The sequence below is a fragment of the Atractosteus spatula genome, chromosome 3 (assembly GCF_055471065.1).
Source record: "Atractosteus spatula isolate fAtrSpa1 chromosome 3, fAtrSpa1.hap1, whole genome shotgun sequence".
NCBI lineage: Eukaryota > Metazoa > Chordata > Actinopteri > Semionotiformes > Lepisosteidae > Atractosteus > Atractosteus spatula.
This window is the reverse complement of record NC_142708.1, coordinates 9,076,870-9,096,125: the sequence shown is the minus strand read 5'-3', so window position 1 is coordinate 9,096,125 and position 19,256 is coordinate 9,076,870. Positions and strand designations below refer to the sequence as shown.

General features: G+C 43.9%; 1 protein-coding gene across 1 annotated transcript; it reads right to left on the bottom strand.

Annotated features, from left to right (window-relative positions):
• Nucleotides 1-1,307: 1,307 nt before the first annotated feature.
• Nucleotides 1,308-17,728, bottom strand: ccdc125 (coiled-coil domain containing 125). Its single transcript, XM_088910795.1, has 12 exons — nt 17,496-17,728; nt 15,370-15,693; nt 13,355-13,413; nt 11,220-11,306; nt 10,434-10,511; nt 9,230-9,315; nt 8,576-8,658; nt 8,146-8,261; nt 6,273-6,380; nt 5,502-5,664; nt 3,923-4,056; nt 1,308-3,381 (listed from the first exon to the last, which is right to left on the bottom strand). Exons 2-12 carry the CDS (start codon nt 15,674-15,676, stop codon nt 2,656-2,658), a joined length of 1,947 nt encoding a protein of 648 aa, XP_088766921.1. The 5' UTR covers nt 15,677-15,693; nt 17,496-17,728; the 3' UTR covers nt 1,308-2,655.
• Nucleotides 17,729-19,256: the final 1,528 nt, after the last annotated feature.

Here is a 19,256-nt window from a genome sequence, read left to right as displayed (position 1 = left end):
TTTACCTACAGTATAACATGCCTGTTCATTCCAGAGTGTTCCAAAGACACTGTCAACCTCCCCACTGTCATTGTAAAATGCTAAGAACTAATTAATATTTCTTCCCAGAATTCACAGTGGCTGTGTGCTCTTAAGATTTCATTGGACTCCCAGCGGTCTGGAGTACTGTATCTCTGACAAAGAGAAAACGTGGTTAGACTGACCTCTTCTGGAGATAGGTGGTGATGCAATAAAGAGAAAAGTTCGACTACTCTTCAATGCACATAGACCTTTTTTTGAGGCCAAGCTGTGGCTGTCTGGAACCAAGTGCAAATTCCCATGTCCGGACTCCTTTGGTTCTGGAAATCACTTGGATAGATACTAGTAGCTCTTAGGATATCATAGCATGCCATCGTGATCTGGCCCTGCCCGCCAGCTTGGAGTTAAATGCAATTGCTAAAAAATGTCAGGTCCTTCAGTCTGGGGAGGCTTCAATGACCTCATCCCTTTACCGATACTCATGTGGACTCATGTGGATGTCACAAGCAGGGTCAGCTGTCCTGCAGGATAGCCATGGCAGTGGGTGAACTGTTTTTCATAATTCTCAGAACTGTGCTCATGACATTGATTCACCCTAGAGGCGTTTACATTTTTCCACACCCAGATCTGAGAATCTGCCAAAGGTGTTGAAAGCAATTCAGCTTTCACTTCTTTATGTGGAAGTGTTATGCTTTGTTTAAATACAGTAATCATTTCAAAACATATACCATAATGTATACTCCATTGCCTGCAGCTTTGGCACTTTTTTGAGAGTGCGCGTCTTAAATCCAGAATATTTTTACTGTTGGTCGCAACATTGACATTTTTCATTTTCTGGGCAGTGTCTTTAAACTCTGTTAAAGACTCCTCTGTTCACATTCTGCCTTTTCTTGTTGGGACTGCAATAATGCAATAAGAACAGAAGAGGGCTGTTTATACACAAGATTTCTGAGTTCTTCAATTTGTAATTTCTAAACTCTGTATGATACTGACAATTTGCATTCAAAATGATAGGAAATAAAAAACCTAACTAATTCTGATTTGACTTGTTATTCTCAGAGAAATTGAGAAGCCGGTTACTGAGCTCAATAATGTTCTCAATTATATCACAGCTTCTTTCAAGATATGCCTGGATTAATGATCTATTAGCAATAAAACTAGATAAGAGGGCTAAATACCCTCCACTGGTTTGTAACTTTTCCTATGCTTTCAGGACACCAAGGACCTAAAATGTTTTGAAATTTTAAAAGAACGACTAAATAGAAATATTGCAACGCAAGAACAAAAAATGCACTCAATTGAGCAACCTTTTAATATGAAAATACTGAGAAGCTTTTACAAAGAAATGTTCGGAGCATTTCACAAAGATATTCAATAGACCTATCTTCAATTCTAAAAACTCAAGCTACTTTTCTCTTTAAAATTACAACAGCTCAGTCAGGTTTTAAAACCCTTTTCCTTAAGAAACCTTCAGACTAATCTGTAGTCCTAATTCCCGTTCTGGAATTCAGTCATTAGACCAGTTCTCCTCAGTGGGTGGGTCAGTGTTGCAAGTAGCTGGCGAGTTCCTCTGAGCTAGTCTCCTCCTAGCTTGCAGAGTTGCTATACAGCTGTATCATGCATTAGTGTTTCCTCTGATTCCCAAAAAGCGAAAAGTAAAAAGCTTGACTTAAAGGTGACTTGTCTTAAACAGTTTTGAAAGACTCTTATCCTCGTAAGCAATTCCAAGCATGGAGCTACTGCTATCATCATGGCCTCCTAATAATCCCCATCTATGAATTGGCTTCATTACTTTGCTCTCCTCCCCACTGATCTGGCGCACTATGGCTGCCGTCGCATCATCCAGGTGGATGCTGCACATTGGTGGTGGTGGAGGGGAGTCCCCATTACCTGTAAAGCGCTTTGAGTGGAGTGTCCAGAAAAGCGCTATATACGTGTAAGCAATTATTAATTATTATTATCCATCTTGTACTGGAATGAAGTAGGTAGATGGGTAATAAACCTCTGTTTAACTCTGAAAGCATGGGACATCAATCCAATATTCTGGTCTTTTTTGCAAAAACAAAACAGCTTATTCTTAAGTGTTTATTAGTAATGATAGCAGGTTAATGACATGATTACTGAAACCCCAGACTGACAATTCCAAAAACTATAATCACCCCAATATTTTAATTCTAGCATTAAAACAATTCTTTCATTTTTTGGCATGTATCCTTATAAAAGTGAGTTTACAAAAAAATTTCCCTCTTGATAATTTTTAAAACCAGCCTTTCTGAATTTGAAAGAAATTTAAAAGTTAAAATGGACAACTGCTTCAACATGTAGATTCTGCCAAGTAAGAGATATTTGTTTTTTTGCCTGTTACTTTTTTCATGTCCTCCTAATGGTGAACATAATACACAGGGCTTATAAATAACCAGGAGTCTTTGTGGCCTGAGTGTCTCTCCATTAATCTTTTCCAGGTTCTTCAGAGGTGGGGAATACTGTCTCTTTGTCATGTTAGATTAAGTTAATGAATTTCTTCCAGAGCACATACACATGGGAATCACTCATCTCTGTCAGGCCAGTCCAAGACTGTTAAAAACAAGCTTCAAAAGTTATCATGCTTTTCTGCAGTTTTCTATATTTATGAGTCTTTCAGATGAGAGCTTCTCCTTCCTTCTGGTTTTCCACTGGTTCTGTCTGTGTCTGAATCTCACTCTTCATATCTGTCCCAGTATGAGTCACAGGGGCATCAGTCGGCTCTTTCTCAGATGGCAGTGCCAAAGCGGCGGAGAAGTTTTTCTGGACACCTATTTTCTCTGTCTGTGTTTCTGACTGGACGCCTGTTTTCTCTCTCTGCATTTCTGTCTGGACGCCTGTTTTCTCTGTCTGTGTTTCTGTCTGGACGCCTGTTTTCTCTCGTGATGTTTCTGTCTGGATGCCTGTTTTGTCTCTCGGTGTTTCTGACTGTGTCTGTGTTTCTGTCTGGATGCCTGTCTTCTCTCTTTGTGTTTCTGTCTGGACGCCTGTTTTCTCTCTGTGTGTTTCTGTCTGGACGCCTGTTTTCTCTCTCTGTGTTTCTATCTGGACGCCTGTTTTCTCTCTCTGTGTTTCTGTCTGGACGCCGGTTTTCTCTCTCAGTGTTTCCTTGCTAACATAGGAGTGCTGTCGTGTCCGGCAGCTCTTACATGTGGCAGCTGGGTGCAGGGTCCCAGGGTCCGAGCTGCGGCGGTCAGCGCTGCCCTCTCGCCTGCAGCTGCTACTTCCTGCAGGACATGCGTCTGTCATTTGACGGAGGCGGCGTTCCAGCTCTTCAGAGTTGCGAGCCAACATATAGCTGACCTTCCTCTGGTGGGCCAAGGCCTCCTCTTTGTCGTTGAGCTGCAGTGAGTACAACACAATATTAAACCACTCAAGGAAAAGCCCCCTCTGGGTTTACATTTTCAGTTTGGGAAAACAGAGGGGGAACAACACTACAGAAAACACCTGTCAGTTAGAGATTAGCTGCTGATATCAACTGAGGCCTGCAAGGCATTATTAACACAGACAGAGTTGCACATGGACAAGTGACAGGACAGCAATATCTTCCTGTGTGACTGTGCTTTCCCATCAGATTCTGTACCTTTTATTCATCTGTTAATAATCTGTTAAGTTTTGACCCAGTAAATTTTATTACAGTTACTAACTGCACACCTGTGTGTAACAGGCATTAAAAGCAACATAATTACAAACATCTTCAACTGACATAATAGGTCTGCTGAGTCTAAATCGGTAATCAATACTACCAACACCTTAATCGCAAAAAGATTCAATACTGCAAAGCACCCTGAATCTTTTTTGCGGGACCACAAGGAAAGATCATACAAGAAACAGAAGTATATACTGAGCACAGCTGCATGTGTGCAAGGACTGAGACACAGACCAGATCGACGAGCATCTGTAGCGTCTCCGCTGGGTCGTCCTGGATCTCCAGCTTCCTGCCCTCAGCCGTGGACAGCAGCAGCCCCTTCAGCCTCTGGGCCACGCTGAGAGAGCCGCTCTTCACCAGACTCCCACCTGGGGACGCAGGAACAGACACTCACGATTCCAGAGTTATTTACATAGGGGAGGGGACCCACTTCATTTGCCACTGAAGCGCAGACACATGGTGACCATGAAGCAGGTTGTGTGGAGGAGCGAGAAACAGCCAATCACCAGCTGAATTGTGGGGGGAATGGTAGGTAGATAAAATTGTTCAAGCCCATGTGGGCACTGGATTAACACCCTGACACTTATGAGCAGTCCCATGGGATATGTAATAACATGGCAGTCTGGAACTTGGTTTAACATCTCTTTGAAATGATGGCACCTCCTAAATCAGTGTCTCCAGTCACCATGCTGGGGATAGGACTGGATACTGTAAGGGCACCAGCTACTGATCCACCAGCATCACTTAGAAAGATCTGGCAAGATCAAGCTAGGTTAACACATGGCTGTCAAGGCGGTTTTTGCTCCAGCTGAAAATTAGCTCTACTATTCTAATTATTCAAGAGCCATAGCTCGTTTCCTAAAATCAGGTAAAATAAATAAAACATACAAAGCAATTCATTTCATTTTCTTAATTTTGCTCTGGAGCTGGAGGTCTGAAAATGAAATTGCCAGCCTACAACATCTTTTCAAGAACTGCGTTGTAACGTGAAATGCTTACAGTGCAGTTGAAAATGTTTTAACAAATGAAAATCTAATCTTTTGACTGGTTCAGCAGTTCTTTTGGAAGTGGCTATTGAGATGTCATGTTTTTCTTTCTGCCGGTGAGGATAAAGACCTCTAAGATGCCTTGTTTGCAAATAGAGAATAATGTTCATGTTGTGTTGTTAAGTGTGTGTCACTGTCATTGTTAGTAAATATTTGTTTATCCTAGTTTGCAAAACATTTATTCATCCTTTGCCAAAGCTGTGCCAGAGAACAAAGGTGCCTCTAATTGTACCAAGAGCTCTGGTATACTCTTCGCATATCTTTACAGTTTTGAATTTGGGAGTTATGATTATTAATTCTAATTATTGATTATCCCACTAGGTTCTTTCTGTAATTCTCTATTTTCTGAACTCCCCCACTTATAATGATTTCTTTGCTCATAATGCCAGTCAGAACTTAATTTAAGGAATTAAGAATTATAAGAAAATGATTGATTGTGTAATGCACTTTTTCAAACTGATTTTATTTTGTTTATACTTAACTGCGGAGGGCAAAGTAAGGTTTACACTTATTTCCGTGCAGCATGCAGGAAAGAAACAGAGCTAAAGAGTGAACTAGTGTACAACCCTCTGTGACCCTGGCTTGATCCACAGGCATCTCCACAGCCACCCTGGTCTCCCCCGAGGACCCCCGCGGACTATAAAACTCACAACAGCAGTCCGTGACGTGCGCAGCGCAGATCCCAGCCTGCGGTCTGGGGTCTGTCGCACTATACCTGCACTCTCCTTCCGAGTAAACAATAACACCTTGTTTGGAAGAAACCGTACCTTCCTCCTTCCTGGCTCTGGGGACGTCTTTGCGCAGGTATCCCTCTGTCTCTGTCAGACGAAAGGTCTGGTCGCTCCTCCTCTTCAGCTGCTGCTCAAAGGCGATGCGGAAGGCATCTGCCGTCACATACGCCTCCTCTTTTCTCTTCTTTTGGACATCCAGCTACAGCAAAACATTGCCCGCGGAGCAGAGGCCAATCCAGAACACTTTTTACCGCTCCTTATCCCAGACACTTACTGTACATAAATACCTTGCTGACTTGAATGTGCTGGATCTTGAAAATGACTGTCGCCACTTTTATGAGAAATTAAAACTTGAATTAAAGCCTGTTTTCCACCTGCAGTGTCAAAGTGAGATGTACAATTCTCTGGAATCCTGCATGATTAAGGAAACGTGCTGCAGCAGAGCAGTTTCCCTCTTCGTAGTTGTGGGACAAATGTGAATCGGACCCGGCGGCGTCATGTAATACTTTCTCCTTACTGTTGTTAAAAAACCCCAAAGGATTTTACTCATGGTAGAGGCCAGAAAATGGCCAAAAAAGTCTTTAAAGTGAAAGTCTGAAATCTTTAATGATGTAAACATGCACTGAACAAGGTGAAAAACACAGATACCGTATGTAGAAACTAGTGTAGAATGGAGGCACAATGAAGACGCCATGCTAGATGAGGATAATAATGCAAGCTGACGGAAGCAGGGGGCCTCTTGTGGTAAGAAGCTGCCAGCTGGGTGTTCAACGCAGTGGGTGTGTATAAATCTCCGGTAAACGGTACCTCTTGCCTGAGCTGCAGAACCTGCTTCCGGCTGGCAGCTGCGGACTGGGCGCAGGGGCAGGGCTCCTCCTCACTGGTGCTGCAGTTACAGGCGCCCAGCACGGCCAGCTGGGAAAGACACGGCACTGCGCTTCAGGGATCAGGGAACAAACCCCACACAGGACAGGACATAGCTCCTACACGCTTCAGGGTTCGAGAAACAAACCCCACACAGGACAGGACACAGCTCCTACACGCTTCAGGGATCAGGACACAAACCCCACACAGGACAGGACCCAGCTCCTACACGCTTCAGGGATCAGGAAACAAACCCCACACAGGACAGGACCCAGCTCCTACACGCTTCAGGGATCAGGAAACAAATACTAATAATCCTAACACATATTACACATAACACTTATTAGGAGGCCATGCTTGTTAAAGGCCAGTGGGAAATTTGTCCAGGATACTGGGGTTTGGAGAAATTCCAAGAGTTTTTTAATGACCACAGAGATGGTTTTACATTTCATCCCTAAGGACAACACCATTTATTTTTACAGTATAGTGTCCCCTTCACTATACTGGGGCATCAGGACCCACAAAACCCCCAGGGTGAGCGCCCCCTACTGGCCCCACTAATACCTCTTCCAGCAACAGCCTTAGTTTTTCCCAGGAGATCTCTCATCCAGGTACTGGCCAGGCTCACACCTGCTGCGCTTCAGTGGGCTGCCAGTTGTCACGAATCTCACCTAGTCCCTTCCTGATTTTAGCACTCCTAAAAGCACTTATTTATAAGTTCCACATGTCCTAGTATTGGTCTTAAAGTAGTTCTCTGAATTGACTTTTGTTAACACCTTTCAGGATTTCGAACACTTCTGTAATACTTCTGTGAATATTTTTCAGAGGAAAGCTGTGGGTACTTTTAAGAAATGGCTGGATTAAATTGGAGTTTCAATTAGCTACTAAACAATCAAGCAAAGAAGAGCTTTTCATATATTACAAAACATCTTCACCCTTTTTCTTGGCCTTTAAGGAATTTATTAACAGTACACTTGGGTATAGCAACAATACCGCATGAGCTGTATGTTTTACTCATTGTTCTTGATAATGTGCTCCACTTACGCTGCTCTGAAAACAGCAACGCAAACATTAAGAAACTCACTATTACGAAAGCAATTCAAATATTAAGAAACTCCGACCAGCTCAATTATGTCAATCGTTCATTGTACAATAAATCATATTTGTAGCTTCGCATTCCCATAGCAGTTCGAGTTGCCCTGGAGTAGATAAACAATCTGGTCTCTGTTGCCCATTTGCGTGGTTAGAAAGGAATGATAGCCAGTCAAAGCAGCATCTGAAAGGCTTTCACCATCTGTCTGTTGGTTTTTTTTCCACTTGGTCTATAGGAACCTCTCATTATGACTGTTTTTACATCTCCACTACCCAGTCTGAGGAGGACTGTCTAACCATTACAGCCCTAGTGCCGGCACCCCAGAGGTAGAGTCCTTCAAGATGTGCCCTTGAAGGCAAAGGAGTTTAGACCAGGCTGCACAGAGACAGCAGAGATAGCAGAGGGGAGCTGATTGGCTTTATTGTGCTGCTGGGAGACCACTCTATCACATTATGCTGCGTTCTCAGCCAGACAAAGAGTTGCAAAGCTTTATAGGGACACCCACACAAAACATGCTGTTCGTTCTGATCCTCACAAACCTTCACCCCGTTGAGAAATTCTGCCTGATATCGCTCTTCAAGCTCCACGGCACAGGTAGCACAAAAAGCAGTTTTCACTAATGTCACAGCAAACCCATGCTCCTCAGCAAGACGAAGACAGCTCAGTCACTACCCAGAGCAGCTTCCTGGCTCTTCCCTCGCCTGCGCCCCTTGGCTCTCTCACCTCCAGGGCAGTGCCCTCTCTGACCATGCTGCTCCGCGCTGGGAGAGACCCCTGGAACATCTTCTGCTCTTTCACGTTGAGCATAGCAAGGAGCTCCAGGCACTGCTGGCTCAAGTCTGCAATTCACGGAAACCAAACCTCTGAATAACAAACCCGCCCTGATGGTGTTAAAAACAATGATCGATCACCGCCTCCCCTCATTTACTCAGAAAGAGAGAAACAGATAATGAAGCAAACCCAACAAAAGCAGGTTCACGATACAAGTAACACTACTGCAGTCTATCCAACCCCCTTCAGTAAAGAATGATTTGTCCATTTCTTTTCCTTCTGTCAGTACATGTGTACAAACAGGGTGGAGCGCACAGATTACGCATCTGAAAAATCGTAGCCGAGGTTGTGCATGAATGCAGACTGTGACCTTGCGACTCACAGGCGTTCTCTGATTTCACCTGCCGGAGCTCACCGGCCTTGTCCTCCAAGCCGTCTCCCAGTGATTTGTTGTCACTGCACACCCTGCACAAAACATAGACACCCCCACTCAAGCCCGGAATATATTTACGTGAGGAAACGTTGCACTTTCCAAAGCCATATAAAACGAATCTCTCCAACAACAGGCTCAAGGAACTTCCGGACACTCCAAAACACGGAAAATGAAGACATTCTTCTTTTTATATAACTTTTCAAATAAAAGTTTCCTAAAAGGCAGCAGATTCCACAGAAATATTCCACAGAAACTATTCTACCACAAAGTATACTGCAAAAAAATTAAACAAGGGATTTACTACATTTCTATGATAAATGATTACAATTCTTATTGTTGAACGCCTGTCGGAACACAAAATAACGAAATCGGGCAAATTCTGTGGCCTTTTTTCAAGGATTACGGTAACACCTTCAGTGCGTATTGCAAGGAGACATTTTTTGCCTGTCGACAAGTAAGACTGTGAAGAGTAAGAGAGACGAGTTAGAAAGTAAGAGAAACAACAAAAACATATATTCAGTACAATTTGTTGTTGTTCCTCATGCCCTGAAGGAGCAGTGCGATGCCTTTTCCTTTTTAATTTTCTTGTGTAAGAAAACGCACCTGTCGTACTTGTCCTTCCAGGACTGCTCAACGTTTCGGAACTGCACCTGGTTGAAGGTGATCTCCCACTGCAGGGCATTGACCTCCTGCAACACAAGAGCCACATCCGCCCGCTGAGCAGGGTGCATTTCAGAACTACGACTAAACTGAATCGGCTTCATCACTCTGCTCTCCTCCCCACTGATAGCTGATGTGTGGTGAGCGCTCTGGCGGACTATGGCTGTCATCACATCATCCAGGTGAGGCTGCACACTGGTGGTGGTGGAGAGGAGTCCCCCTTACCTGTAAAGTGCTTTGAGTGGAGTGTCCAGAAAAGTGCTATGTAAGTATAAGGAGTTATTATTAAACAAACACAGAGCAACTGGGCAACCATTTCTGTTCACTCATACTTTCTTTATTTCCCCCTTTAGTTCATGAAAGCAACTGAAAATTATAAAAGCACATGGAATGATGATAATTGGAAAAGCTTTAATACTCCATCCATTTATTTTCTAACCAATTGTATACAGTAAGGCACTGCAGGGGATCTGGGGCCCATTCTGGAAGCTAAGACACACTCTGGACAGGATGCCAGTCCATCGCAGGGCACACAGAGACACAAACACTCACACACTCACACCGGGGCTTTGGACTGTGGGAGGAAACAGGAGCACCTGGAGGAATCCAAAAATATGGGGAAAATACACAAACTCCATGCAGACAGCACCCCATGAACTGAACCCAGAGCTCCAGCATTGCACGCCTGTAGGTCTAACCATTGTGCCACCATGCCTCCCCATTTTCATTTGTGCTCTTTAGAAACTTTAAAAAATATATAAATGCACTGTTATTGTGTCTTTTTGACCTTTCTTATATTATTGCAAATGTATTTGGCTATATACAGTAGATGTGACCTACTTCAGTACACATTTGCAAAACTGAGCATAACTGAAGTAGTCTGAATGAAGTCCTTAAAGTTGCAACAGCTGTGCCCCCCCTGGGATTTGAACCCACAACCTCCTTAAAGTCCTTAAGTCCAAAGTGATAACCACAGCTCCTGACTTTTGTGGAGTTCATCCTCAGTGTAAAAAAAAGCAGGACTTCGGAGATGAAAGGACAGAGAGAAAAAACAAGCTGTTGCTAAGACCTTCACTGAATTATATTGCACATTTTGAATGAGAGTAGCTGAAGGTATACAGTATGAGCCTGTGGCTCCAAGACACACCTTCTCCAAGACCTTGTTCCTCTCCTCGCTCTTCTGGAGTAACGTCTTGGTGTGCGTGGTAGCTTTGTCAAACACAGCCTGTAGGGAAGTAAATTAACAAATACATATATTAAAAAACATTCAAAAACTCTTAGTTCCACTTTTGCAACCTCTCACTGATTCAGCATCACGCTGACTTCAAGACGAGCACAATAAAACAAACCCCCCATGTTTCTACTTCAATGTCATTGAATACATTTGTGTTTTTCTTTACCAAACTTTGTTTGATTACACAAATAAATGTGTCAGATAGAAATGAGACACCCAGTACAATTTTGGGTTTGGAGCTGTGCTCCCACCTCCGGCAGGAAGAATCCGAGACTGAGATGCACTGTCTGCTTCACTGTGAGAAACACTCCGGGATCAGACAAAGACATTCTTCCCTGAAATAACAAACCTAATCCCAGAATTTCCACACCTGCCAGAATCAGAAAAGCTTTAGATCCTACTGGAAGAGGGAGGGGGGACCTCAACAGAGCTTCAGCCCAGTTTGTGATCCCCTGTCACAGCTTGAAGAACAGACAGAGAGCCTGCCTCACATAACGTTTTGCCTGGTCTGTGAATGTTCAGTAATGTGTTTGTTCTGTAAATGTCTGTAAATGTGGAGTTAATGGTTTCTGCTTTGGCAACACCAGCTCATCAGTCATGCCCGTAAAGATCTTGGAATTTCCCCCATTTTTCAGCCTACTAGTGCGGTAGAGAGCACGGATGTGTTTTCGAGAGTGGACGCAGACTGGGGGCTCGTACCCGACTCTGCAGGATCTTCAGTGCTTCCTGCTTCCCCTCCAGCTGCCGCTGGGCCACCTCCAGTTCGCTGCGCAGCACCTCCACCTCCTGGGGGGACACAGACCTCAGGGTCAATCCACCAGTCGACCCAGAGGTCTTCACCTCCGGGCTTCGGCAAGGCCCTGGGCCCGGGTCGGCACAGCTCGGCTGACCTGACCTCCGTCCGGTCCCGAACAGGTTCTCTGTAGGGACCGGACACAGCGAACTCATGACAGCTGGTCTGCCACTTTACGCACAGATACCTGGCTCTGACAGCAAATAGCACAGTCCTCCTCACAGCATTAAACCACTGAGCATCGCCGGCCATCCCTCCAGTCTGCTGAGGAAGAGGAGGGAGCAGCTGCTAAGAAGAACAGATGTCGCTCTGCTTTGCATGATTCTTTTTCATCCACTTTCTGTGATGTTTTGACCCAGCCTGGTTACTTTGCGTTTCCCTCCCTGATCCAGATTTTAACCAAAGAGAACTGTCTAAATGTGTGATGCTATGTTAATACTCGGTTCCAGCTTTTAAAGATTTTACTTAAAATAAATGATGCTTTAGAAACCCAACAATTCAGTGTTTCCCAGATGTGAATCCTCACAGGATCCTGTATCTTCTGTCATTTGTTGCAGATGAGGTCAGAATTAGGCTTCTTGATTCCCAATTTGTATTTTTTTACCTTTTTTCTGCACTCAGGTCGTGGGGTCAGGAAGACAGGTGGGAGTAAAATCACGTTCCGATCAGACCTCTTCAATCTTCCTCAGCTAGTTTGACACAATGTGTCCCTCTATATATGACATTCTAAACAACTCTTAACATGTTACCAATTAATTGTGTGTATATTGGTTTACAGACACAGTAAAGGACAACACTGTATCAAAAACTCCCTTCACAAACATTTCTAGTTTTGAATGTACTGTACCTAAAGGTTTAAATTCCTGGGCAGCTAGTCATACCGCCAGTGCTTTACAGCTTTACATGGTGTTAAATCTAGTTTGTTCCACCAAACAAAACAAATGTTTGAAAAAGATCCAACTGTTCAAAACAGTTTGATCTGACAAAGTGATGAAAAGCTCAGTTAGACCTACTGTACAAGCAGGTAACAGCACTTCATTAGGTCTCTAATATAAAAAGAAAACACAACCCTTCCCATCTATAAAAATAAATTCAAATCCATTAGCTATTTAAGTCCAGCTCTTGTGGGCTTACAGTACAATGCCCACATATCCCACAGGCATTCCAAGCAGCTGGAATTGGGGCCTGTTCCAGACTGAGGGCCAGCTCGCACGTGGCTCCAGTACAATGCCCATATATCCCACAAAGCAGGTGGAATCAGGGCCTGTTCCTGACTGAGGGCAGCTGGCACGTGGCCCCAGCAGAGCAGAGCTGCACTGTCTCTGCTCCCCTGGCCTCTGGGCTACACTCACGATCCACGTGGACACTTACTTACATCAGACTTAAACACACAGGGAAACACCTATCTAGTTTAACAGAGAATAATAAGGCAGTGTTCATTAAAAAATCATAAAAAAATAATATAATAATTGCTTACACTTATATAGCGCTTTTCTGGACACTCCACTCAAAGCACTTTACAGGTAATGGGGTCTCCCCTCCACCACCACCAGTGTGCAGCCCCACCTGGTTCTGCAATGGCAGCCATAGTGCGCCACACATCAGCTATCAGTGGGGAGGAGAGCAGAGTAATGACGCCAATTCATAGATGGGGATTATTAGGAAGCCATGATTGATAAGGGCCAATGGGAAATTTGGCCAGGACGCCGGGGTTACACCCCTACTCTTTTCAAGAAACACCCTGGGATTTTTAATGACCACAGAGAGTCAGGACCTCGGTTTTACGTCTCATCCGAACGACATCGCCTTTTTACAGTATAGTGTCCCCGTCACTATACTGGGGCATTAGGACCCACACAGACCCCAGGGCAAGCGCCCCCTGCTGACCCCACTAACACCTCTTATTAAATGACAAATTTTATCCTTCAAAAGACAATGAGGTGCTGCCAGGACCACTTATAAAAGGTGGAGTAGATGTGCTGAAGTATCTTAGCTTTATTCTAACTTCTCATATGTGTGAATCGTCAGGTACATGAATCACCTCTGTCAGCTCCTGCAGTCTTTGCTTCAGCGCATCCTTAGACAGATCCCCAAGAGAATCTGTAAAAACAATAAAACAGAATTCAGAATACACCTGCAAGACAAAAAGAGCTTATAAACCCAGCAAGGATTATTGTTAATACATTTAATTGTATCATTAATGCATTTTAAAGTCGCTAATTTAAAAAGTTCTCATTTTTGCTTTGCTATGTTTTTGACCTTTGATCAGTTTTATCTTGTTTATTGAACCGTTTTATGCTGAAAACCACCTGAAATGTAGATTAATTACTTTAATAGTGTTTGTAGACATTAAGACAGCCTATATATGATACAGGACGTCGGTGTTAGCTTGGGCTTTGGTACATAATTGATTTGAACATTTTCGTGAAAGGTTATCCAGTTCAGCCATTAATGGGAAGAGACTGCAGAGACCTCAGGCGACCAACATAAATTTTCAATATTAAAAATGAAACTTTTCAAAAGTCTAGAAATTGCTTATTAAAAGGGTCTAGTTAAGCAAATTAGTTGATTAATTTGATTAAAACTTCAGTAATTTGAGCTCAGCTGGAATGAAACGGCTGTAATGTTAATACCAAAAACCGTCAAATAAGGGGAAACAGGGACTGAGATAATTACTTTTAACTATTTTTTTTCCTCTGGTTACTCATGAAAATGTTAACTGTTAACTGGAAGATCAGGTGTAAAAATTTGCAAAATACTGCTTAATCCCATTTAACTCCAGGGTATTTTAGATTTACCCTCCAATAGAGAAACAACATTGTAGAAAAACAGCATTATGAGGAAAGCTTTTCAAAACATGACAACTGAAGACTTAGAAGACTGAGATCAGAACTCCATCCGGAGCCCTGTCAGAGGAATAGGGATAACTTCTGAACACTTGAAATAACTGGATCAATGGGGAACTGTTCTGTTTGAGAGCGAAGATTTTCATCAAGGATGAAAAATTGTGTGTTGGAACCTAACGTCAATCTGACTTGTCACTTTACAATACATCATCTTTCGAGACAACAAATCTTCAAGATGGTCTCAAGAGTCTTAGACATGGTTGAACGGAGTTCAATGAAGAAGTGACAATATAAAGGCAACACAAAGAACTGGATAAATCTGTCAGTGGAATGGGAAAGCAGGAAACAGGTCCCTGTTTTTTAAGTGTGTGTCTGTAAAATAAAAAAAAATTAAAAAGATGCTAGATGTTTCTAATCCAGCAGCCATATCACCCTGCAACTCACAACTGGCAACCCACTGAAGCTAACCAGGTATGAGCCTGGTCAGTACCTGGATGGGAGACCTCCTGGGAAAAACTAAGGTTGCTGCTGGAAGAGGTGTTAGTGGGGCCAGCAGGGGGCGCTCACCCTGCGGTCCATGTGGGTCCTAATGCCCCAGTATAGCGATGGGGACACTATACTGTAAACAGGCGCCATCCTTCGGATGAGACGTAAAACCGAGGTCCTGACTCTCTGTGGTCATTAAAAATCCCAGGGCGTTTCTCGAAAAGAGTAGGGGTGTAACCCCGGTGTCCTGGCCAAATTTCCCATTGGCCCTTACCAATCATGGCCTCCTAATAATCCCCCTCTATGAATTGGCTTCATTACTCTGTTCTCCTCCCCAGTGATAGCTGGTGTGTGGTGAGTGTTCTGGCACACTATGGCTGCCGTTGCATCATCCAGGTGGGGGCAACACATTGGTGGTGGTGGAGGGGAGTCCCCATTACCTGTAAAGGGCTTTGACTGGAGTGTCCAGAAAAGCGCTATTTAAGTGTAAGCAATTATTATTATTATTATTATTAATCCTGTAGGACCCAAGACATAAATCTGAGGTTTGCTTTGGATGGTGGAGTGAAAATCTTTCGGGGTGAGTACTCAGCGCCAGCTCTCTTGAGCTCAGAGGTGGCGATATACAGTGTAGGTCCAGCCTTCGCATGTTGTACGATTATTGTGTGGCAGGGAATGCAGCTGCTGTTCTTTCGTGACAGCTGCCCCAGTCCCTGTGGCCTACCTTTCCTGTCCAGAGCCCAGCGCGGAGGAGGCCGACTGAGGTCCAGGCCCTGTCTGAACACGGTGTAGAGGGTGTTGTAGGAGGTCCACTGGAAGGCTATGCCGCTGTGGTCAGCGCTCCTCTTCGGGGCCCCTTCCTGGACAAGCCCCAGGCTTCCTGTGCGGCTGCTGGTCGAGGCAGCTCGTGACCGCACGCCTTGCTCGTAGATGCCCCCCGGCTTTCTGCCCAGTCCGTCCCCCAGGTCGCCCTCGGTCATGTCATCGTCGGCGGCCCCGGTCTCCGCGTCCCGCCCCCCGCTGTCCTGCATGGCCACAGCGGCGCCACCTGGAGGGGACGGCCAGCCACAATCCGTAAACATCGCGGCGCTCGCTCACACACCGCCTGGCGTCTGCAGGGCCCCACGGCGCCGAACCCCGGCCAGCAGGCCTGCAGGAGTTTGAAACGAGCCGCGGGAGATGCGTTCCGAATCGTCACGCCGGTCCGCGCGCGGATCGTCTCGCCCTGAACGCGGAGACAAATTTGTTCCTCGCGTTGAGAATGTCAACACACAGTTGGCTGGACGAAATGCAGTTATCATTACTGTATGAAACAAAAGCTGATGTATTATTATTATTATTATTATATTATTATTATTATTCCTCCACAGTGTTTCCATGATCAGTCCACCACACAAATGCAGGGGAGATATAGCTCTGTGAAGTTGCCCCCCCTACAGATAGCACAAACGACAAAACCCACCTCATTCATTAGTGCTATGTTTGAGCCATTGAAAGTAGCGTTTGTGCTGCTTTTGTTTCCGAGATGAACAAGGCGCTGTATCTTGGAAACGAAAGCAGCACAAACGCTACTTTCAACGGTACAAATGTAGCACTAAGAAATGAGGTGGGTTTCGCCATTTGTGATGTCCGTAGGGGGGCCAACTTCACGGAGCTGGGAGATATTTCTAGAGATACCCTCTACTGTATCAGGGCTGCCCTTCCCTGCTCCCTGCAGCTGTGTCAATGGGTGGAGAACAAGAGAGCAGGACAGCAGGCCCCACGAGAGGGGGGGCCAACAAGGCCATTTGGCCCAGGCCTCACCTCACAGGGGGGGCCTCACCTCAGCCCAGGGTGCATGGTCCTCCACTTGAACCCTTTGGCTGTATTTTTCGACTTGAGTCGCATTTGGAACTTTTATCATATACTGTGATTCTCGACTCAAGTCCTGTGGAAAAAACATCCCCCCTTTCAGTGCTTAATCTACCCTTCTTTAGGAGTTTAATTTCAACATTTCAAAGCACTTTCCTAACAGCGCAAAAGCAGGGGCCAACGCAGAAGGACGGGAATAAAGACGCGTTTCGCCCTTACTTCACCGCCCCACCAGGGCGGGGACTGGTCCTGCTCCGCTCCACCAACAGCCAATCTGTCACACGCTCATATCCGGGCTCCGGTCAGTCACACCTATGTAATTAATGGCCATTTTTGTTAAACGTTTTGAAAACGCTATTGCTACCGCCACCAGCTGGCTCGGGGGAGCAGGGTCCTACCCGCTGATGAGCAGCACGGACAAACTGAGCTTTTGACAACCTGGGGGAACCTCCAGTTTTCTGCAGGTTGTCACTTTTTTTCGTGCGTACCACACACCAAACGAAGTTCTGTAATTTGATATCTTCTTTCTGTTTACTGCGGTAACTCGGTAAGATGTTGAAGTAGTTTTCCCATTAATTTACCGCGCTTCATCGATGGGTCCCGCCATGATTTCACTGGAACTGTTAAAAACTTTTTTTTTTTTACCGTGGTACGCGGTTAATAGTTACTTTTAACTTGCAGTTGATTTTTTTTCGGACGCAGATTGTGTACATCTAAAATCTAATCTAAAACCAATGTAAGCGTTTAGTTATCCAGCTTGTCGTGAGAATACAGAATCGATTTTAAATACCTGTTTGAAGAGGAATAGACGACTGACTTCCCTGTGCAATAGAGAACTGATATTTTTTTAAAGTTTATGCCTCGTGTAAGCGCACAAATACCCTACACACCCCAAAAAACAAATCGCTCAACACAGGGGTAATTTGTCTGCTATTTGCCTACATGCAGGTAGCACCTGCCCCGACTGTACTTGTCCAACAGGTGAGATCATTCGCTTACCTGGCGCCTCTGTAACGTTAAGAAAAACGAGCTCTTGAAGGATCCCTCGCCATCTGCCCACCGCGGTAAAACGCTGCTGTTTCCAATAGCCAGGTGTGAGAAAACGGCTTCAAAACGGAAAATCTTGACATGCAAGTTTAAAAAACGGACGGGGAGCTTTTCCAGCTTTTGTTACTCTGTTATTCAGAATAACCGGACGTGGCACCACCTATCCCGTTGTGCTGAAAAATAAAGTATCCTGGGAACAGTAGTTTCCAGCAACAGGCAGGTGTCTGGTCGCCTGCTGCTCTCTCGTCTTTCCCATCACCTTTTCCCGACCAACACTGACCTAAATTAACTCGATTCCGTTCGGTCTTGTCGATTTTATATGATACGAGATGAGTCCTTGACCTGCATCGTTACTGCACTCGTGTGAGAGAGAGAAAGAGAAACGTAGATTTTTAAGAAGCAGTTTAGGGTTGGAGTTTAGGAACTGCGATCAAACGTTGGGATCCCTCCGGGCAGTTATCAAAAGGTTTCAGATTAATCCGTTTTCCATGCTTCTCAGTCTCTATTCATAATTTCTGATTCGTTATATCATCGTTGCTCCCAATACCTTCACACCCCGACGTCAGGCAGGATGTAAAGGGGCTATATATACTGTAGCTGCATTTACCTTTGCCACTAGGGGCAGCACACTCTGCAATAAACAATGATAAATATTTAAAAATATAACAAGATTCGTGAACGTGCAATTTGAGGATATAATATAACAATTCCTACTTCATTCTGCTCTGTTTAAGAAGAGTTCCACAAAGGCTGCACAACAGCTTTGTGATTGCATACATTTACTGTGGTGTATAGAACAGGCTATCGCAATAGTTTGAATAGCTTAAATCAACATCTCACACCAGTAATTACTGAAGACCACATATTAAAAGCAACTTTTCTAAAACACCGTTAAAATCATATTGAAACTTTCTCTGACCCTTTTTAAATCCTGTTTTATGATTAACTCAGGATCGTTTTTAAGGTTGTTTGCAACTCACAAATGATGAAATTAGTGCACGTTTTCTTCATAACAAACAGGGAAACACAAACCAGGGGTCATAGGTGGAAACAAGAAAGTGCATTTAAAAATTGTAATGCAGACACCTCTTTACGCAAAGCGTTGTAGGAGTATGGAACAAGTTACTCAGCCATGTTGTGGAAACTGATACATAAGCATCGTTCAAGAAACAGCTGGATAAGATTCTTGGATCAATTATCTGCTATCTATCCAACCCGCTATATGGGCCAAATTACCTCCTGTTGTTTATAACTGTTTCTGAATGAAAACTTCATACAAGGCTCATATATAATGGTGCAGTTTAACTGTACATTCCTTTGAATTAAAACAGTAGAAATATTAACAAATCTGTATGAAAAAAATCATTTGGATTTAGCTTTAAAAGAGTAAAACTGATTGAAGATTGCAGTTTTCAGGTGAATGTAACACCACATTATTACCATTATAGAATCAAGGTAGCATAGCAATTTTAACAGTTCATCCACTTAATAAAGATGACAAATATAAATTGAAAACCTTATGAAAAATCCTTCTCACAAATCAGTTTTTTTCAATTCATCTCGCCAATTGATAAAACAATTATGTTGGTGGGTTGGAGAACAGTAATTATGTAAATATAATTTCTAGCAACTACTCTTAATGTTTATCTTAACAGCCATGGTCTAACAGTAAAAAAATCCAAATTGTCAAATTTTTGTTTCAGGCATCCCAAA

Bases quoted from the DNA above. Each gene is read 5' to 3' on its own strand.
- ccdc125 (XM_088910795.1), bottom strand. From the start codon at position 15,676: ATGCAGGACAGCGGGGGGCGGGACGCGGAGACCGGGGCCGCCGACGAT. The intron at 9,316-10,433 runs GTGTGTCTTGGA...CTTGTGTTGCAG, and splicing joins GGAACAAGGTCTTGGAGAAG to GAGGTCAATGCCCTGCAGTG. The intron at 4,057-5,501 runs GTACGGTTTCTT...CTGCGTCCCCAG, and splicing joins CAGAGCCAGGAAGGAGGAAG to GTGGGAGTCTGGTGAAGAGC.